The following is a 22,346-nucleotide window of genomic DNA, read 5'->3' on the forward strand; positions in this document are numbered from 1 at the left end:
GGTATGAGCACAAAAAGAGATCAAATAAGCATTTTTGGATCCGTTTATATGAAAAGTAAATTCAACTGGTGCTGTAAACACATTTCCCCATTAAATTATCTAGTTATATTAAATCTATATCATTTATTCAATTAAAGCCCACACATGGGAACATCACTGTTAGAGAATCAAGTTTCATTATACAATACTAAATATAAGGACTAAGATATTTATATACCTCTTTTCGCATTCCACAGTTTGTTTTGGTTTGTTTCTTGGGACAGAAGTTGAATGGTTAAGAATCCTAGAAGTAAAGCAATACATTAATTTCAAAATACATCGAAAAGTATTCTTTTTTTTTTGCACACGACAGAATAGATCTCCCTAATAAACTGCATCTGGTCCGTGAAGATCTCTGCTAGAAAACAACGTTAAATATTATTTCGATCTAATGCCTATAAGCGCACTGGGTATTACTAGGGAATGAAGCTCACCGACTGTTCCGTGCATCTTCTTTCATAAACCCTTTCTTTAAGTTTGGGGATCTTCTAACCATGCTATTGCCCTGCGTATCTAACTTTTGGCCGAGACAGAAGATAAACAGATGCAGGTTGTTTAGGTACCATCATGATTGATTTCATTTTCCCAGCACAGCAAATGACACGAGTTATACTGATGTAACAGATGACTATTTTGCTAAAAGCCAAATACATCTTAATTCTAAAGGCAAAGCCATGTTGAAGTTCCATTCTTAAAAAAAAAAAAAACACAAGTTTATTACATTTTTAATACCCAAATGAAATGGTATTTGAAGAAAACAAAAAAGAAAAAGAATGATAAAGCATTATATGAGAGAACTATTTGTCCATAATTTTATAGAATTCTAAATATTATTCTCAAAGTCAAAAGTAATGAATTAATATATTTCTTTAGCATAAGTCACCAACATATTTAATAGTTCTTAATATTTATCTAGTGACCATAGATATAAATGTAACTTTTCAATTTTAAAGTTTAGTCTTATAAAGAATAAAATACATCTTTTATTCAAAACTTTTTGGAGGTCAACTATCAAAATATACAGGAGAAAACACTTAAAAATTAAAACTACATATTAACTACTAAAATATATCATAAGCTAAAGATAAGTTGGTAACTATAGAAAGATGGTTGACATAAAGAAGCCAATTTCTATGACCCCGCGTTCCTCACTAGCTTGGATGTATTAAAGCTCCCCTGGGGAAAGTCACATGAGAGGCAAAGGACATGGAACACAGGCAAAGGAGTGTAGCTTTGCACCAAAGAATTTCGAGATTAATGACATCTTTATTCTTCTTAGTACGGGCATGTAACTAAAATTGCACTTAATCCCCAAATGCAGAAGAATCAGGGTAAAAAAATACCCAAGACTATTAAGAAGAAATACTTTTTTAAAGAGTGATTTTTAAAAAAGAGATATAACAGTGAGAACTATCCTGAGGGGTGAGTGTCAGAATTATTGCGGGGGGGGGGATCATATTACTATGCCCTCACTACAGTAAATTCTGAATTCTCCTCAAACCACACTTACTAGCATTGTGATCACTGATGCATATGAGTCATACTGGAGGAGAAAGAAAAAAACAGTTGAGACCTACTTACCTATAGAATGTATTTCATACACTTAAGAATTCTCCTATGTAAATGTTTGTTTGTACGTGGATCTTTAATGTTTTACTCTGTGATATTAAAGGTCAAAATAAACCTCTGCTTGGGGCACCTGGGTAGCTCAGTCAGTTAAGCTGTCCAACTTCAGCTCACGTCGTGACCTCCCGGTTCACGAGTTCGAGTCCCGCGTCGGGCTCTGTGCTGACAGCTCAGAGCCTGGGGCCTGCTTCTGATTCTGTGTCTCCCTCTCTCTGCCCCTCCCCTGCTCATGTTCTGTCTGTCTCTCTCTCAAAAATAAATAAACATTGAAAAATAATAATAATAATAAACATCTGCTTTATCTAAATATCTATTCTAGATTATTAACACATTTCCCTAATCCAGTTACCAGTACTATGTTTTAAGTAAAAGACTATAAAATTCAGCTGTACCCACCTGGCCCCTTAACACTTAAGGCTTCCACAAACTCTATAGACACCCTGATGCATGCCCTGCTGCTCTGGTCCTCTGGAAGAGGTTTTCACTGAACGATGCTCTAGAACATAAAGGCCTCCGTCTGTATTCACATCTCCCATACATCACCCAAACCAAAAGACGGAAGGGGTAAGATTAGGGGGAGAGGACAGGGAAGTCATTAGTAAAGCAAACAGAAAAGAAAGAATGGATGGATTTCAAGGGTTGAGAGAACTACTTAATTAGTTATAACAAGCTAGAGGTTAACACTGGACTACTTGTATGGTCAGAAAAAAAAAATCCCACGAAATTGGTTATGTACATAATTTCAAAATTCCAAACCAAAGTAATGAACTTCTCAAAATCTGATTTTCCTTTCCATGATCCTTAGTTATACATCAATAGAACGTTTCAAAATTGCTTTTTTTTTTTTTTGTTCAGCCGTATCACATAGTACTCAGAAGTACATCTTTCCACAATAAGTGAAAACTCTCAGGACACACTTAACAGCAAATAACATAATTATTAAAAAGAAAGACATAATAGAAAATAGCATACAAGTTAAGAGGAATGAACATGCAATGGGAACCGGTCAACTGAAGCTATTCATTGCAAAAGACCCACATATATTGTAATCCTTTCTCTATGATGATAACCAAGCAAATTCTAAGGAGCCAGCTAAATGTCAACTTATTATAAAGCCACATAATAAGAAAATCTGTGTAAGAAAAATAACAGTAGCCACCTCTCTAATAATAAGATAGATAAGAAGGATTGGTGGAAATTTGAAGAATTAGCTAAATAATTTAGGGTAGAACATTAAGGTAATTTTTAAGACAATAGTATTTTTTTTTAATTTCCCAAATTACAGCAAATGTTGAAAACTTAAAGAATAGGGGCACCTGGATGCCTCAGTAGATTAAGCATCCGACTTCAGCTCAGGTCATGATCTAATGGTTTGAGTTTGAGCCCTGCATCAGGCTCTGTGCTCACAGCTCAGAGCCTGGAGCCTGCTTCAGATTCTGTGTCTCCTTCGCCCTCTGCCCCTCCCCTGCTCACACTCTGTCTCTCTCTCTCTCAAAAATAAATTAAAACATTTTTCAACCACTTGCAGAATAGCTATTTTAATATGGACAGCTTCACTGATTCAGAGGGACTTCAATACACTCAAATACAAGTAGAAATAATCCAGTATTTTGATAAGGGGGATAAAGATGAGCTTCTAAAAACTCAACAGTAAACTGCCAATACAAAGTAGCTTAACCTATGCAATTCAGAGAGGAAACAGTCTTCTAAAAACTAGGCTTCAGACTTTGAACACGTACCAGTTATCTACTTGATAGTCTATTCGATCTCCTTTCCCACTCTTTTTGACTATTAATTCTGTGCAATACCCTCTTGTTATTTTCCTAGGGTATTGCATAGTATGTTTATGCACATAAACATACTAGGCATGTTTATACCTAGTATTAGTATAAACATGCGTAATGAATAAAAGACATTTTTAAAAGTAGCAGGAACTAAACAACTGGCAAAGTTGCTTTAAGAAAATCATCGCTGAACCCAACCTAAGCAGCTTTTTAATAGCCTCTCGTTTGGGAGTGCGCACACGGCTTCTTTCAGCTCAGAGCTACCACTGCATTTACCTTCAACTAGTAGCTAGCTAAAGAACATCTAAGTAGTATACAGTCAAAACAGGAGCCCGAGGTGGCACTTCCTGATATGCGAGGGTAACCTTACTCTAAATAAATTATTTTAAATCTTGACAAACAACAAACAAAAACATTGCAACGACTGTGTTACAACCTAAAGAGACATGTTATAACTCCTGGTTGATCTGCAATTTTAAATAGCATTTCAGATTCTTTATTAATAAAGTTGGAATCTACAATGCAGTATGGAAGAGCAATCTACAACCAGAGAAGGTGTAAATAACATCAAATCCTCTAAGGGATGGATATATCCTTATAGAAGATTACTTCTGATTTTCTTGGACTCACTCCAATTCAAGTATTGTAATAGTAAACAAAAATCTTAATTATCTATACCTAAGAGATGTGAGCAATAGCAACATACTTTAGAAAAAGGGAAGAGATTATTTAGCGGAGAAAATGCTAGAGTTAGCATAAAAAAATTCTGAGATCAATTTAACAGAACTGGCCAAGGATCTAATTAAAATTGTTTATAAATTATACATTTCAAAAGTAAAATGTGCTCCTTACATTATGACCAGATATGATAAATATTTTAATGCCTTCCAAAGCTAGACATAATTATTACATTAATGTCACTGCATATTAACGTTTATCTTTAAGAAATCTGTACTCCTATGTGTTAACATCTGAAAAGGGAGATGAAGAGAAACATCAGACATAAATTGCTTTTGCACACATCTAAAAAAATAAGTTATTTAGAAAGGACATCACTAAATTAATAGTTCCTATTAGCTTTACATTTGTTTACCTCATCTTCCAGCAATCAGTTAACTAATAATATTACTGAGTACCTACCATGTACAAGGCACAGTGCTAGGTGCTATTTTGTACAGATCACAAAACTATCACACAAAAAAACCCTAGGAAACATCATTTGATATTGTTTCTATAGTAAAAAGAATAATTCAAGCCATAGGAATAGATTAAAAACTAATACAGTAGTAGAAAACTGGAAAATATAGAAATGATATATAGGACGATGTTAAAATCTAAAATTATGTACTCTGGTGCTATTCTTCACACAATCAGAGAAATACTGTCGTGGGTTCTTTCAAAATCAATATTATCTGCTCATAATGATAAATACAATTATTTCACCCGCCAGGTACAAAAGATAGAAACTCAACTATTTCTTAAGCTACACAGAGCAGGTGATGGCTTGCTTCAACAAACCTCTTAAACCATGGGGGAGATCAATACTCGGATTATACTGGAAGGGGAAAAACATACACTAGCACTCACAAGTAGCCAGTATAAAAAGAGGCCCATTAGAAATGAATCATAGGAAGAGATTAGAAAATAAATTTCACAGAAAAGGGTGATAGAAAGTTATGGTAAAAGAAAAACATGAACTGGGAATGAGGATACATTAGATATAGAAGGAATAAGGATGAGTGATATTTTCTAGTATGGTTTTTAATTCTATAAATGTAGTAGCTGCACACATGCACAAAAAATATTTAGTAATTATTTTAAAAAACATAGTGGCCCTTAAAACCACACATCTGCAATTTGCTAAGTCTTAACAGCCATTATTCTTCAAAGCCTATCTAAGCAAATGCCAGTATACATCCTAAAACACGGTCACGTAAGCCACAAACATTTATTGCTTTAAGAAAAACAAAATACTCATTAGTTACCCACACTAATAAATGTACCAAAATTATCCTTTTAATTTTCTCAAAGCAAAAAACCACTCAGATCTTCTTTATCATTTCAAAACTAAACTAAATCATGCAGATGCACGAAGAACTGACCCTGAGCAGCACGCAGAACTTCTGTAATTAAAAAGGGACTCGCATTCATTTCATACTCCTTCATATAATGTCTTTCTTATGGCCAACGGCACGTGTATCTGGAGAAAGTCCAGCCAGAGGGAGAAACCCTCCCTGACCAAGAAGCAGACCAAAGTGAACCTGTGACCTTCAAACCATAATGCTGATTTAATCAACAATTATGTAAGTCCATTCAATTCTGAGGAGTTTACGCATATCCCAAGTAATCTGGAATCTCATAAAAAGCATACTACACACACATGACACGGGGAAAAATGCTTATAACGTCTCTAAGGCTATTGTGAGCTAAAATGAATACCAACAAATAAATCAGTTACTATTATTTAGCACACAGGACTAAAAAAGAGACACCTACACAGTAGTTAAATAAAATGACTATGTGGGTATAAGCCATTTGTTAATTGTGGGTGTAACTGGACGCTTCCCTCCTAAGTATTTCCTAGTGTCTTTTAATAGCCCCTTGACACAGATCTTAAATGGTCCTATTGTTTACTGGAAACTTCATTTGATAATCTTTGAATAATCATTTGAGGATTATAACGTCTGCCTATTTGAATCTCATTACTGAAAAAAATACCTGTTCTTCTGCTCTTGCTGCAATAACTGAGCGGCTATTTTCCTCAAATCAGTTACTTCCTTCAAATCATCATCCTCTTCCTCTGCAAGTAACTGTTCTTTCCCAAGTCTGAAAGGTGACACAAACATGGTTATCCAGAAAGTAAGGCAGATGACATTTTATGCCAGCTTCCAGAAGCAGAAACCATTTGTTCGTTTTTAATATCAACTGAAAGCTAAAATCCTAATGTCCTTGTACTTGAAACATTAAAACAAGAAATAAGGAATATTTAAGGAATATAAAAACATACCTAACCTCTAGTCAATAGGAAATGTGTCATACTGGTGATATTAATAAATGGCTAACAAAGTAAACTGTATTACCGTTTTGTAATTTCTGAAATGTATAATTTAACAACGCATACTCCCCAGTCTTGAGTGTAATAAGAACTCCAGAGCCCTATATTCCTGTCTTTATAAATATCAAATGTTATCAGTTTATCAGTTTATTCATCGTGACGTTAAAAGTCTCTATGTAAGATGTTTAAGTAGAGGAAATGCAAAACAGGTCCAAGTAAGACTGGCGAATTTGCAGGAAAATGCTCATTAAAATACATAATTTTTAATCAAAGAGAACAAAAGAATTTTTCAATAAGTTCTCCAAACTCCAGTGATTTTATCCCAAAGGTATTTCATTTACAACGCAGTATCAAACCCTAAGACTCCGTATCTTCACCATATCTTGTATGCCACTGTGACCCTCAAGTTTAGGCAAAGATCTTCAGGAGATAAAGTGAGAAAGTAAGAGAAGAATGACATATAAAGAGTGTAAGACAAAGCAATGTACCTCCTTATGGGGTACCAGAGATGATTAATTCAAGATTGCTTAAAAAGTTACCAATGAGGTCATTTGGAGGAAGCACAATGGACAGAAAAGAGAAAAGCTTGGAGATCAGAAACAGCTAGGGTCACACCGTAGGTTCTAGTGGACGCCATCTAAGTGGTTCTAGGCAAGAAACTTTAGAGTCTCCCAAGCTTCATCTTCCTCATCTGTAAAAATGGGGATAGCATTAACCCTGCAAGATTTAGTGAAGATTAAGTAAGAAACATGAGGGGCACCTGGCTGGCTCAGCTGGGAGAGCACGAAACTCTTGATCTCAGGGCCATGAGTTTGAGTCCCATGTTGGGTTAAATAAATAAAACTTAAAAAACTATATAATAATCTTTGGGACACCTGGCCGGCTCAGTTGCAAGAGCACGCAACTCTTGATCTCAGGGTCATGAGTTCGAGGCCCACACTGTGTATAGAGATTACTAAAACAAAATAAAAATCTTTAAAAATAAATAAATAAGAAACACGGGAAAGCACACAGCACAGATCCTGGTACATGGTAGGTATACGACAAATGTTCCTTCCTTCCTTCCTTCCTTCCTTCCTTCCTTCCTTCCTTCCTTCCTACAGCTGTATAGCAACTTTAAGGAGTGACTGAATGTGGCAGGTCACACTCCATCATTTCCTAAGATGATACAGAAAAGATCTCAAGTGCATTATTTTCATAAAACAGAAGTAGATACCCTTAAAATTACTATAACCAGTCTGATGAAATGGAAAGTGTAGTAGACAAAGAGTTGAAACATCTCAGTTCCAGACATTTGAAACTCCAGGTCTATATCCTTATTGGCCAAATGATGCAAAAAAAAAAAATCATTTATTTTCAAGAGTTGCTTAATAGCTCAAATGAAGCAATGAATGTGAAGGTACAGTCGTCCTCGGTAATAATAGAATTATTACACTTCTTAGCCAGGGTGGTGGGGGGATGTATATACTACACTGAGCTTAAATGCTTACTATCATCTTCAGTTTAATTGAGGAATGCAGACAAATGTTTCGTGTATAAGTTACATTTCAATTGGAGGATTCGTGTATGCTTACCTTTTTTCATCTCCCAATTCTTCATTTTTCTGAGATTTCTCAGGACCTTTTTCTTTTCCCTTACATAAAAGAAAGTTACCATTTTAAATCTGTGTGGTGTACTTTTGTGAGATAAAGGAGAGTATGTTATTAATATTTGTTCAAAGTTTTCTTTACCTTAAGGAAAGAGACATATGATCCAATATGTGCATCTCCTTGTTCAAGAACTGCTACATCTTCTGTGTTGGGATCAATAAAATCATACACCTCCTGGTCTAAGTATAGATTAGTAATTATTAGAAAATATAAATAGTAAGCAGTATGCTTTCATACTGTAGTGTTTAGAATAAAAGTATATTTTTTCAATAAAAGAGGTGGCCAAAGACATTGTAATTTTTCGAAATGCATTTCTGATTAAGGGCAATACACATGAAATAAAAATAGGGGTGCCTGGGTGGCTCAGTCAGTTTAACATCCGACTTCAGTTTGGGTCATGATCTTGAGGTCCGTGAGTTTGAGCCCCACGTCGGGCTCTGTGCTGATAGCTCAGAGCCTGGAGCCTGCTTCAGATTCTGTGTGTGTGTGTGTGTGTGTGTGTGTGTGTGTGTGTGTGTGTGTCTCTCTCTCTCTGCCCCTCCCCCACTTACGCGCACATGCTCTCTCTCTCCCTCTCTCTCTCAAAAACAAATAAACATTAAAAAAAATTAAAATAAAATAGCAGGCACCCATATGAATTACCTTTCTGAGAATCAGGTTTGCTTCCAATTGAGTGACTGTCATTTCTTGATGTCTGTTCTCTATTTGACTCGGAGACTTGAGAGTGAAGGCTGATTGTGTCGTCATCTGATGGCTGAAAGGAATAAGCACAAAGTACAAATGAGGCACTTGAAACATAGAATAAGGATTAGGTTATTTTAATTTCACATAAGACGCGTAGAGTATCTGCTTTACATCTCCAGTTCTCAAACCAAAAATTAGTATGTTAAGCTTTCCTGTTCTGCTTCTAAAAATGTGCATGTCCTTTTCATCTGAAGTCATTAAATGCAATAATGATTGTATTTTTAAGCAAAATAAATCAAGTGTGCACAAGTGTCTATGTATTTCAAAACTCTAACAAAATTTATAAATAAAATAGATTAGCAATAGAAAAGACTCACTTCAGTTGTAGATAATCGTTTCTCTCCATTATCACTTCCAATCCCAGAGTCAGGGCCATGATTTTTATTTGGATAAAAATCTTCCATACTATGGAAATAGAAATTCTAAGGACAATTAGGGTTTTCTTCTTAAATCAACACAGACTTGACCTAAAATGTCCCTAGATAATACAGAATATATACTCTTGATGTTTAACATCCTTAAGGACATGAAGGGAAAGTATCAGAAACCATCTGATAAAATATTTTATTCATATCCCTCATGTAATATTTTCCCTTCATGTGCTCTGTTGTAAAGTGTCAATTGTTAACAATAAACTATTACTTCTCCTGAGAGATTCAGAAAAGCAGAGTCCTGCTAAAAAATACTCTTAATGAAAGCCCTTTCTATTTTTCTCATTGCTTTAACAAATTTTACCATAGAACACTGAAATATGTTTTTAACTTCATAGTTTCTTCTTCATTAGCTGTAAAAATACGCTTTCGCTTTATAAATAATGCCCATCCGATAATTAAGAGAAAATGCAAAAAAAAAAAAAAAAAGTATGCAAAGCACTGAATAAACAATTGTTTTGGCAGAGCAGTCCTTGAAAATTTCGGAATTACACAACACAACAGTATGCCGCCCAGGTTGCAAGGTATTTTTCGCTTTAATTTGCAAATTTACATACGCGCAACCTTGCATACACTCCATACGGACCATTTATTATGTGCCAGGAATTAAGCTAAGTGCTTTAAAGACAATACCTCACACACGCCTTGTGAAAACTCTAGCAGGTTGGTGGTGCAGTCTCACTCTGCAGATGAGAAAACTGAGGCCAGGAGGGATTGAACAACTTTTCCATGACACGCAATTTGCAAATGGCGGCTTAAATGTGATCCCAAGATTATCTAACACTGAAGTCTCTGATCTTAATCACGATGCTCTTATTTCTTCCCCAAATGCCGATCCGTACACTTTCCAGGAATGTATCAATATAGGTGCGCCGCCTCCTCCCCTCCGTACGCAGAAGGCCGGGCGGGGCCCGCGCGACGCCCCGCCCACTCCCCCTCCGCCCCCCCATCATCAGGCCGTGACGTCGTCAGGAAGCGCACTCGTGAGCCACGAGGCAGAGCGAGCGGCCGCGCGCCGGGAGGAGGCGGCTGAACGCCGGGAGGTCGCATAGAGCGAACGAGCGAGCGCCCGCGCGTGTGACCCGTGTGGCGTGAGGCGTGAGGGGAAGCCGCTGCCTGCCCCCTTCGCCTTCCCTTCTCTCCTGTTCCCTGCGACCGTGACCGCGACCGCGGAGCAGCACCATGTGGGCGCCGGCGGCCGAACTCGGTAAAAAGCTCAACTCCAACCACGACGGGTCCGGCGAGACCGCAGAAAAAGAACAGCAAGAAGCGATTGAACATATAGATGAAATACAGGGTGAAATCGACAAACTTAATGAACAAGCCAGCGAGGAGATCCTGAAAATCGAAGAGAAATACAACAAACTCCGCCAACCGTTTTTTCAGAAGAGGTCGGAAGCGATCGCCAAAATCCCAAATTTTTGGGTAACAACATTCGTCAACCATCCACAAGTGTCTGCGCTGCTTGGGGAGGAGGATGAAGCGGCGCTGCATTATCTGACAAGAGTGGAAGTGGCAGAATTTGAAGATATCCAGTCAGGTTACAAAATAGATTTATATTTTGATGAAAACCCTTACTTCGAAAATGAAGTTCTCTCCAAGGAATTTCACGTGAATGAGAGTGGTGATGCATCTTTGAAGTCCACCGAAATCCTATGGAAATCTGGAAAGGATCTGACGAAACGTTCAACTCAGGCACCGAACACGGGCAGCAGGAAGAGAAAGTATGAAGAACCTGAGAGCTTTTTCGCCTGGTTCACTAACCATCCTGATGCAGACGTGGATGAGTTAGGCGAGCTCATCAAAGATGATATTTGGCCAAATCCACTGCAGTACTACTTGCTTCCTGATACGGATGATGATGATGAAGAAGAGGAGGAAGAAGAAGAAGAGGAAGAAGAAGAAGAGGAAGAAGAAGAAGAGGAAGAGGAAGAAGAAGAAGGGGAAGGGAAAGGAGAAGGAGAAGAAGAGAAGAAGGAAGAGGAAGAAGAAGGTGAAGATGATGACAAGGGGGAGAAAGGCGAGCCGGATGACGACAAAGGTGACTAATGGAACGCGGATGGATGCCAACCTTCCTTTTTCAGTTTTCTCCAGTCTCTGGGAGCAACTTACAGTCTTCCCCACCCCCATCCCCCCCCACCCCCCGCCCTTCTCCTCCTCTTGTGCTCATTTGCCCTGTTTTTTGTGTACTTCATTTTTTTAAAAATGTTTGTTTGTTTTTCAGAGAGAGAGCCAGAGACACACGCAGCGTGAGAGCCACAGGCGGAGAGAGGGGGAGACGCAGAACCCGAAGCAGGCTCCAGTCTCCAAGCTGTCGGCGCAGAGCCGGATGCGGGGCTCCAACCCACAAACCGTGAGATCACGACCCGAGCCCAAGTTGGACTGAGCCACACAGGCGCCCCTCGTTTGCCTTATGTTTTGAAGTCTCTTTTCTCTCCCTTTATGCCATGGTTCTCTACTTATTGGGGGGGGGGGGGGAGGGGGAATACGTTGAGCAGAATACACTGGGAAAAGAATCTCTACCCCTTTCTGTTCCAAATTCATTTTTATCCCTTTAAAAATTTCCTCTCAACAAAAACTTTATGGAATCGGCACTGCCATGTTCTGTGGGGAAAAAAAAAGACAAACGTTCTGCTCCCTTAGCTCTGCTGGAAGCTGGAGGGTGTTTAGGCCCCTGTGTAGTAGCGCATAGAATTCTAGCTTTTTCCCTCCTTTCTCTGTATACTGGGCTCAGAGAGTAGTACACTGTGTCTCTGAATATGGACAGTTAGCATTTACCACCATTATCTGTCTACTTTCTCTTGTTTAAAAAAAAAAAAAGAAAACTTTTAAAAATAGGATTAGAGAAGGTCAGCAAAGGGTGAGATGTTTGGGTGGGTTGAGCGGGCATTTTGACCACATGGCTTCTGCTCTGGCAGGTTTATAATTGTGATGTTTAACAGACATCCTTGCAGCTGAAGATGACACTCTTACAACAAAATTCTCTCCTGATGATGATTTGAGCCCTGCCACTTGCCAGGAGAGTCGGCAGAACCCGTAGGATCTTATTTAGAATTGACATTCTCTTGGAATTTTGTTCTTGTTTATTTTTAAATATCTTTTTCTTTCATTGGAAAGATGATGCTCAGTTTTAAACGTTAAACGTGTACAAGTTGCTTTGTTACAATAAAACTAAATTTCTACAAAAAGGATTTGATGCTTTTCTCTCAGAACAGATGTATTTCATTATGACTTTCCAAGTTTGAGTCATATAATGTATTGTCAAACTTGGTCACCCTGACTCCGTATTTTTTGACATGCACTTTGCCGGGTGACCTCGGGGCTTGTGTGGACTGAGAAAGGGATTTGAATTAATGGGTACGATTTGCCATCAGCTTCTGAAATCTTCCACCTCAGTTGGGGTACCAGATTGCTCAAAAGTCAGTTCTGATTATGCTGTGCCCTTGATTTGTATCCCAAATTGGCGTTTTTAAAAATGGGCCTTTATTTACCTGGATATAATCACAGTGCCTGCCACCGCGGTCAGACAGACCTGGTGCTCTAATGCCGAATTACACGAAGGGCGGTTGCTGGCCTGTCTTCATTGGCACTATGAGATGTGGCCGAGAAGACAGACTCTCAAGAGAAGTCTGTGCTGGCGGTGAACTCAGGAGTACTTTCGTCTCAAAGTACTAGCTATTTCGCGCACAGCTCTCAAGCGAGGCCTGTCTGTGTGAATCTGGGTGAGAATGACCGGCTCGGCTCCGCTAAATGCCATTGTGCGCAGACTAACATTTTGGGAAGCTACCTAATGCATAAGCTTTTTCATGCTGTAAAGGATGATAGCTAAAATTAAATGCCACTTAACTTTTTCAGAGAGGAATTCGTGGATAGCCAGGTCAAATTCAAAGTTTTCTGATGCATGAAACTTTATAAATGGAACGATTCCATCGATAGGCAAAGGGTAATGAAAACCTGTCTAGATGGATAGCATGTATAATTTCTGCACAGGTCATGTTTAGTAAGTACTACATCAGTGTATACGGGTCAGGAATCTTGCTCCAATAAAGGAACATAAAGATTTAAAACTATGTATGTATAAAAAATTAAACAAACTCAGGTGAGCAATTACCAAGTGTCAGACACTATGCTGAATGCCTGAAAAGATAGGAGATGAATTAAACAAATGTTTGGCCTCAAAGGGCTCTCAGCCCAGAGGGGAAGTGTGTTTATATATTTTGAAGACTATGACAAAGGTAAATCTATCAAGTAACATGAGAAAAGAGTGACCAATTAATTCTCCTTGGTAAGGTTAGGAAGGGCCTCACCCAAGAAAGTGGCTTTGGAGCTTAGTCTAGAAGGATGAAGAGAGGCAATCATTGCTAGCATTTATGGAGTGTCCTTATTAGCTTCTGTGCCAGGTACACATCATATTTTGTTTATAATCCTTACATTCTGCAATTCATGCATCATTTCTTTTCATAAATGAGAACAGAACTTCTAAAAGTTACCCTCCCAGGGGGGAAAAACAGAACCCGTACTGAATATCATGTCTTGAACTAGTTGCCGAGTACACATTTAATTCTCACAACAAGCTTTTGAAGTGGGTATTGTTAACATTTTAAACAAAGAAATAGGCTCAGAGACAGTAAACAACTTATGCAGGCAAAAGAAGAATTAAGAGGTTAAACCATGATTAGAAGCAAAATCCACCTGACGCCACTGCACAATAATACATCCGTGTACTATACTAAAATCTATGCATATCTGTGATAGTTGACAATGATAACAATAAGCTATTAGTTGAGGAACTGTTATGGGTAAGGCGTGTTAAGTGCTCTATATACATTATTTAATTTAATCCCGACAGCATCCATATGATTATTTCCCTTTTTACAAATGTAAGAACACTGAGGGCTACAGACATTATGACACAAGGACATGAAGTTATCAAGAGTCAGAGAAGGGTTTCATGGGTATATTATGCCTGACTGCAAAAGTTGATATACCTAACCACTGTAATGCTTATCTGTGTAGAATAAATACTTTACAAAATCGCCAAGGCACAGAAGGCTATTCTAGGTAGTAAGAATCAAAGAGACAAAGGCATAAGCGTAGAGGTGGAAAGTGCACACAGGAATTTTCTAAGTAGTTCAAAACAGCCTGTGAGTAGAAAATCAGCACGCCTAAGAGTCGCTTCATAAGTAGATTCAATTGACTTGTACTATCCTATATAGTAGCCACTAACCATCATATGGCTGTTGAGCACTGGACATATGGCTAGTCTAAACTCAAACGTGCTATAAATGAAAAACACACACCAGATTTCAATGATGTAACAGAAAAAGAATGAAAAACCTTACATTTTTTATAGGGATTACATGTTGAAACATGTAATTGCGGGTTTTGGATATCCTGGGTTCAGTAACATTAAAATTAATTTCACCTGTTTCAGTTTTACTTTTTTTTTTATGTGTATTTATCTTGAGAGAGAGAGAGAGAGTCAGACAGAGAGAGACAGAGGGGGAGAGAGAATCCCAAGAGGGGCTGGATCTCACAAACCGTGAGATCATGACCTGAGCCGAAATCAAGAGTCGGACGCTTAACTGACTGAGCCTACCCAGGTGCCCCGTTTTTGCTTTTTTTTTTTTTTTTAATGGATTACAAGAAAATGTAAAATTACACATGTGGCTTATATTCCACTTCTATTGGACACCAGTGCTAGAGACCATCTCTAAAATATATCTCCGTTCTTTCCACTCCTTTTCGTCTCCACCGCACCCACCCTATTCCAGACCCCTTGATCTCTTGGCAGTACTTCAACAACCTAACTAGTCCCTGTGCTTCTACGTTTGTTTACTTCCAATCTATGCTCCTTTCAAAAGCCAAAATAGCTGTTTAAATATAAACCAGATCATGTTCTTCCGCGGCTCATAACTGTCTGCTGACTTCCCACTGCACTGTAAGTAAAATTCAAACTCTGCACACCACAGCCCCCAAAGCCCCCACGTGACTTGAGGCCTGACTACTTCTCCAAAATCAACTCGGACGTCTTTTTCTTCAGCCACTCTGCTCCGACCGTGCTGGCCTTTCAGTTTCTTTAACACACCAAGTTTCTTCCTAACTTCAGGTCTTAGCGCGTGTCGTGCTTTCTGCCTGAAATGCTCCTCCCTTAGTCTTTACGCAGCTAGCTTTTCTCCTTTCAAGTCTTGACTTAAAACCTCACCTTCCCAAAGCGACACTCCCTGACCACACTCCTGAAACGTGTTCCTCTCCTTTGTAGCCCTTGCCACAATTTGAAGTCGTATGTGTGCATGTGTATTAGGTTTCTTTGCTTCATTTGCTGGCTGGCTCCTTCTCCACTAGACTGTGGGCTCCATGAGGGCCGATACCAAGGTACAGGCCATTCAACAAAACATACCCTGAACCTGCCAGCAGGCATCTGACTGCTATTTGGTGTTTGTTTCAACTGATATTGGTACAATAAACAAATGATTAATATAATCAGTGTCACTACTAAAGAAAATTCATTTTTACATAAACGTAAAGCAAACTAATAGAGATCACAATACGAATAAAGCCTAATTTTTATAGAACTGTTTGGTTTATTATCACTCATAATATTAAACAGAATAATCTTTAGGAATTAAATATAATGTGTAAATATTTAATTCTACTGAGGCAACAGAAATACTCTAGAAAACATCCCATTTGGGAATTCAAAAACACTACTTAAATACTGCCATTCCAATTACTCTAAACTTTGTCACAAATAAAATGACAAACCTTTAAACATTTCAGGCAGGAGTGTAGTCTCCCTTTCTGCAGTCTCACCCCATTCCACATTATCTCCCATACTACTTGGTGGAATTGTATTTTCATAAAATCTTTCAGACATCCCGAAAGGATGAATCAAAAACAGATAGTCAAATCTACCATTTCAAAATCTCACGAGGAGATAAACACCAATGTCGTACAGAATATCAGTGATAAGTCGTCTTTAATCCAGACATGAAGAATATGAAGAAAAGGAGAAAGGTACCCTAAAATGTCTCACCCCCAAATCAAATTCTACTAGTTATTACAATACTAGTTAGTACAATAGAGGGATTATCATAATAAATTAACAGTTGCCGAGGGCTGAGAAATCAGTGTTTCTGAGATATAAAGTCAAACATTTACATTTTGCTACCAAAATACTAGTAATACTTAGTTTTTTGAGACAATCCCATATTTATTCTCGTATCACAGAATTCTATGATGGTGATATTTCACTTCAGTCAGTTGTTGATTTTAATCCTGGGCCAATCAACCTAAATATATTCAGTACACTCAAGATGAATCTGTATCTTTTACCTACAGAGAAGACAGCAATCATGAAATGAGACTGTATGAATATTAGGAATATTACATTACCTGTCTGTGAGAGGCTGGGAGGGCATCCTTTTACTCAGTGAGGGAAGATCCAGAGAATCTGGTTTCTTATCCATTCTGCAACATGCTTGGATATTTAAGTATTTAAATATGTGTACTTTACCCTTTAAACAGATCTGTCAATAAATAATTGAGAAAGTAGATTTAGTTATATAGGCCCAAATATTAATGTCACCTACCAATTTATTTATATGTATATATATATATATATATATTTTTTTTTTTAAGTTTATTTACTTTGAGAGAGACAGAATACGAGAGGAGGCGGCACAGAGAGAGAGACAAAGTGGGAAGGCAGATAATCCCTAGCTGGCTCCACAGGGTCAGCACAGAGCCTGACGTGGGGCTCGAACTAACCAAACTGAGAGATCATGACCTGAGCTGAAATCAAGAGTTGGACATTTAACCAACTGAGCCACCCAGGTGCCCCTATTTATATATTTTAATAATCTTAAATTATGCTGAAACCTCACAATCACAATAGAAACTTTACATATCTGAATCATTTGTACTTCTGACACTTTATGAAAAAATCTGACAATACCAACTAAAAGTCTACTGCCAGTTATAAGTTAATTTTTCTGTACGTGACTAAAGTTTTCTTGCTAAAAGTACAACAAACCACTAAATAATATAAAATCTATAATTCACAAAAGTTGCTTATTTTATTTTATTAATGTTTATTTTGAGAGAGAGAGAGAGAGAGAGGGGAAGGGGCAGAGAGAGAGACACAGAATCCAAAGCAGGCTCTAGGCTCCAAGCTGTCAGCACAGAGCCGATGCAGGACTCAAACTCAAACCTCGAGATCATGACCCGAGCCGAAGTTGGATGCTTCACCGACTGAGCCACCCAGACGCCCCTCACAAAAGTTGTTTTTATTAGAAAAAAGGGAGAAGAAATATATTCACTGTAGTGATGAGAACAGAAAAAAAATAATAACCCATGTAATTCTTTAAAATAATCTTATCAGAACCACAAAGTTGTTTGGTCCAAACACTGGAATAAAGTTAATCAAAATAATATAAATATAGGAAAAATGCATTTGTTGAAAGGTGTGATAGCAGGCCAGTTAGAATAAAATAATTTTTCAAATGGTCAATTCAACTAAAATATTGTCCTGAAAAGTTACTTTCGTTGGTGGTGGAGAAGAGGAACAATGGGGGCTAAAATACTATGTGAAAGAAAGTATTTTACATAAAAAAGACAATGAGCAGTAAGAAAACGGTAAGTTAACTTCAGTCACCATGAATAATATCAAATAAATATTTCTCAAAAACTGTCATCATGGGGTGCCTGGCTGGTCAGTCAGTAAAGCGTGCCACTCTTGATCTCGGGGTCCTGAGTTCAAGCCCCACATTGTGTAGAGAGCTTACTTTAAAAAAATTTTTAGGGGAGCCTGGGTGGCTCAGTCAGTTAAGCCTCCAACCTTCGTTTCCGCTCAGGTCATGATCCCATGGTTTATGAGTACGAGCCCCACGTTTGGATCTGCGCTGTTGGCGTGGAGCCCGTTTGGGATTCTCTCGCTCTGCCCCTCCTCCTCTCCTGTGCGTTGTCTCTCTCTCTCTCTCTCTCTCTCTCTCTCACACACACACACACACACACACACACATTTTAAAAAATGAAGACAAATAAAAAATAAAAACAGTTTTTTATAACTTATTCAAAAATGTTTTGGAAGGACTGGCTGGTTCAGTCGGTGGAGCATGGGACTCTTGATCTCGGGGTTGTGAGATCAAGCCCCACATCGGGTGTAGAGATTACTTAGAAAGTGAAATCTTAAAAACCATGCTTTGTTTTATGGATGGTCTTACATAACCTACAAACACGCAAAAAATAATCAACAAAGAAAACAGTAAGAAACAAACAAACAAAAAAACCAGTAAGAAAAGTACATGAAACAGTAATTATCATTCCAGGCATAAAGAATGTTTCTTAGATAATTGTAACAGATACAAGACCTGACCACTGAAAAACTTCATTTAAAAGGAAAAACTCTGAGCTATTAGAATATAAATAATTACCAATTAAAATATATCCCATTATCTGTATAAACCAAAAAAACAATCATCTTTCATTACCAAATTAAATACCGGTGAATTCTTTTCTTCTGTAATTTTTTTATTGCAGTAATTCACATACATAATTTAAAATCAAAGAGAATTACAAAAGTGGTAACGAAAAATTAATCCCCCATTTCACTCCTTTCAATCTCCAAGACTTAGTCCCCACATACCAACTCTTTCGAGCGGTTTTCTGCTATTTACCTTCATATATATCAGTAATATGGTTCTGTTTTACTTCTTAGCTATAGATGTTATTTATTGAGGTCTTACTAAGGAAAATGAGGACTCAGATTTCTTACATTACCACTGCCCACCACTATCACATATCATCACCGCCACCATACCATCCTCCCATCTTCGATCCCCATCAATTTGTTTCCTCCTTCAGAAGTATAGCCTAGTGGTTAGAGCACAGACCCTGCAGTCAGACTGCCTTGCTTTGGAACCAGCTGTACCCACGCTAGCTATGTGGCACTGAATAAGTAAGTCCCGTAACTTCTATGCTTCTGTTTCCTCATGTATGAGATGAGATATAATAGTACCTATTTTACAGGGTTACTGTAAGAATCAAATAATTTAATGCATGTAAAGCATTTCGATAGTGCCTGGAACACAGTAAGCACTAGAAATATCTCTGCTATTATTACTCCTATGTCACAATCTCTCATTAAATCAAAATACAGTATTATGACAAGAAAATATTCTGCTGAGGCCAAGAGTGATACACATTTGGCTGCTGAGTTATGGAAGAGAATCTGAGAGAATCTACCTACGCCGTAGAATAAACCCCAGGCTTTTGCTAAGGCAAGTGAGGGCTAGGCATGCGACTACAGAGCTAAGGGCAAGAATCCGAGGGTGTAAATCTTTTTTTTTTTTTTTTTAATTTTTTTTTTTAACGTTTATTTATTTTTGAGACAGGGAGAGACAGAGCATGAACGGGGGAGGGTCAGAGAGAGAGGGAGACACAGAATCTGAAACAGGCTCCAGGCTCTGAGCTGTCAGCACAGAGTCGGATGCGGGGCTCGAACTCACGGAGTGCGAGATCGTGACCTGAGCCGAAGTCGGCTGCTTAACCAACTGAGCCACCCAGGCGCCCCCGAGGGTGTAAATCTTAAGACCTGTAGTGTCCGATATGGCAGTCACACTAGTCACATGAAGCTATTTCATCTAAAATTAATCAAGATAAGATTAAATTTAAATTTAGGCTCCTTAGGGGGCGCCTGGGTGGCTCAGTCGGTTAAGAGTCTGGCTTTGGCTCAGGTCATGATCTCACGGTTCATGAGTTTGAGCCCCACGTCAGGCTCTGTGCTGACAGCTCAGAGCCTGGAGCCTTCTCTGGATTCTGTCTCCCTCTCTCTCTGCCCCTTCCACGCTAGCTCGCTCGCTCGCTCTCTCTCTCTCTCTCTCTCGCTCTCTCTCAAAAATAAATAAACTTTAAAAACAATTCAGGACAGCACAAATCACAGAACATTCCTGTAGCTGACAAAGTTCTGCTGGACGGCACTGCCTCAGACATTCTACAGACTTTCACAGTTCCAGTCTTTCATCCTTCTATTCAGTTACAGCTCTGCTCCAGTACCAAGCCATTCCCAGGTCTAACACAGCAAGTAAATCAACCTTCTTCGTGTTGCCCTCTCCCATAGCAGACCCAAGTTCCAGCTTTCCCCTGCGCTGCTAAGGCAGCTACTACCAGGACACCAGGCAGCCCTCACTTGAATTAGAGAAAGCATCCTCTTTGGAATGAGTGGAATGTTACCTTTGTAGAAAGAAAAAGGCAACCCTTCTTCTGGAGCAGAGCGCCTGCTGGCATCTCACTGCCACGTGCCTCCTCAGCCAGATCCTCTCGTGCCAGTGTAAGTAAAGACCCCAGTTCCCACTATTTCATCTATCTTCCATGTTCCAAAATTCTGTTGCCATCCCTCCCCTGCTGCCCTCTTCCCTCTCATTCTCTGGCCTTATTATGGGTTTATATCTTGGTACATTCCTTTACTGTCATTTTAGTAGATTCCATATGGATTGAATCCTCAAACTAAAAGGCTGAATTAATTCTTTTCCACTTGTATCTTGTTCTTTCTGTTAGGATTCCATCTATCAGTGTTGAGAATGCGTTCCAATCAATCATACAACAAAAAGTCAAGTAGATACATACCCGAGTAGGATAGAGGCAGAGACCCTCCACAGTCTATGTTTTTAAAGGAACGCTGACAAACAGAATTACGCATCTGGGCATTCTAAATTCTGTGCTCCAGAAGCGAAACTAAAACTCCTACCAAAGTGAAAAAGTCACTTCGCAGAAAAACTCCTTTGGCCAAGAAGGCCTCAACAACGAATGGACTCCTAATTCTGATGCTTTCTGATTTAGCAATCTGATGGATAATTATGAAGAAAAATAGAAGGAACACGTACTGTTATTTTTATTACAAACCTGTGCTGGTGGTACTTGCAATGGATTATTATCCAAAATCATTACTTGCAAATGATGCAGCTTCCTGTAACAAACTGGAATTTCGGTCACTTTATTACAGGAGAAATCCAGCTTGACTAAGGGAAGATCTCCTAATTCTGTTCAGAAATGAAAAATAATAAAATTAAATTGCATATAGTTGCTCTCTTGTTCATTTCAGTAAAAAGAATGAACATCTTACCATCTGGCAACACGTGAAGATTATTTCTTCTGATATTGAGCTCTCTAAGTGAATGTAATTTTCCCATTTGTTGGGGAAGGACCTGAATCTCATTGCAGCTGATATCCTAAGGAAAATAAGAAAATAAAATGATCACAAACTAACTGAGAAATACAGACATATTTCCATTTTCAAATTAAAGCACATGGCTAATAGCAAAAGCTACCTCAAATGTTGTTTCTCTGAAAATGGATTATCTGGCAGATTTCTATTAATGTTTCATCATAAAGTCAAGGTGGCACAGTTAAATTTTTCCGTGCAAAACTGTGAATAATAACTTAGGACTACATAATTCAGCCTTTTGAAAATCGCAGCTGAAGACTACTCTCACCAGCCAAAACCAGAAGTAAGGATAATCCAGGCACTCCTCATTCAGAGGTAAAATAAAAAACAACGATCAATCACTTTGATAATCTGTCAATTATGGTAGTTTTGAATTACTCTGTTGGACAGAAGCTGAGAAAGTCAAGGATTTACAGACGTGAGCTGGAGAACCAAAGGCTACGGTCAGAATCAATTTAAACCTCTTTCTCAACGGGACACAAAATATGAGGGGTTACAAGCTCAAAATCTTGTGGCTCACATCATAACGCAAAGACTTTCCAGGAGATCTGAATCAGAAATGTCTCAAGGTTAAACTAAAATGCAAGTTCCTGATTTAAAGGTAAATGACACCACTTTCCCATCACAGGAGACAGCTGAAAGTAACTGTGCTCTCCTCTTCCTCCCCTCAAAGAAAAATCTGCAGCGTGAGCTCATGCAGCAATCATTCCAGACACACGGCAAATGAAATTCACATTCTTCTGCAACTTCTTCCAATTTCCAGCTTTCACTGGAAATGATATTAGCTTGAAGGGA

General features: G+C 38.4%; 2 protein-coding genes across 3 annotated transcripts in view; one reads left to right on the forward strand and one right to left on the reverse strand.

Moving 5' to 3' along the window:
• The window catches only part of LRCH2 (leucine rich repeats and calponin homology domain containing 2), a 100,515-nt gene that overhangs the window by 37,417 nt on the left and 40,752 nt on the right, over positions 1–22,346 (reverse strand). For both annotated transcript variants that reach the window (XM_043571475.1, XM_043571473.1), the window contains exons 4-12: positions 21,450–21,555; positions 21,230–21,366; positions 16,724–16,857; positions 9,215–9,302; positions 8,796–8,907; positions 8,235–8,332; positions 8,079–8,137; positions 6,168–6,275; positions 218–283 (exon numbers count right to left, since the gene is read on the reverse strand). In XM_043571475.1, coding sequence (XP_043427410.1) covers positions 218–283; positions 6,168–6,275; positions 8,079–8,137; positions 8,235–8,332; positions 8,796–8,907; positions 9,215–9,302; positions 16,724–16,857; positions 21,230–21,366; positions 21,450–21,555 — 908 coding nt within the window. The remainder of the gene's footprint in view (positions 1–217; positions 284–6,167; positions 6,276–8,078; positions 8,138–8,234; positions 8,333–8,795; positions 8,908–9,214; positions 9,303–16,723; positions 16,858–21,229; positions 21,367–21,449; positions 21,556–22,346) is intronic.
• LOC122477946 (protein SET-like) lies at positions 10,511–11,600 on the forward strand. The gene is made up of 2 exons (XM_043571476.1): positions 10,511–11,369; positions 11,553–11,600. Exons 1-2 carry the CDS (start codon positions 10,511–10,513, stop codon positions 11,579–11,581), a joined length of 888 nt encoding a protein of 295 aa, XP_043427411.1. The 3' UTR covers positions 11,582–11,600.

Source organism: Prionailurus bengalensis, chromosome X (assembly GCF_016509475.1).
Source record: "Prionailurus bengalensis isolate Pbe53 chromosome X, Fcat_Pben_1.1_paternal_pri, whole genome shotgun sequence".
In the NCBI taxonomy this organism is placed as follows: domain Eukaryota; kingdom Metazoa; phylum Chordata; class Mammalia; order Carnivora; family Felidae; genus Prionailurus; species Prionailurus bengalensis.

Excerpts from the sequence above, each read along its gene's own strand:
- LOC122477946 (XM_043571476.1), top strand. The coding sequence starts at position 10,511 with ATGTGGGCGCCGGCGGCCGAACTCGGTAAAAAGCTCAACTCCAACCAC. Across the intron at positions 11,370-11,552 it reads CGAGCCGGATGACGACAAAG|AGAGAGAGCCAGAGACACAC; the intron begins GTGACTAATGGA and ends TTTGTTTTTCAG.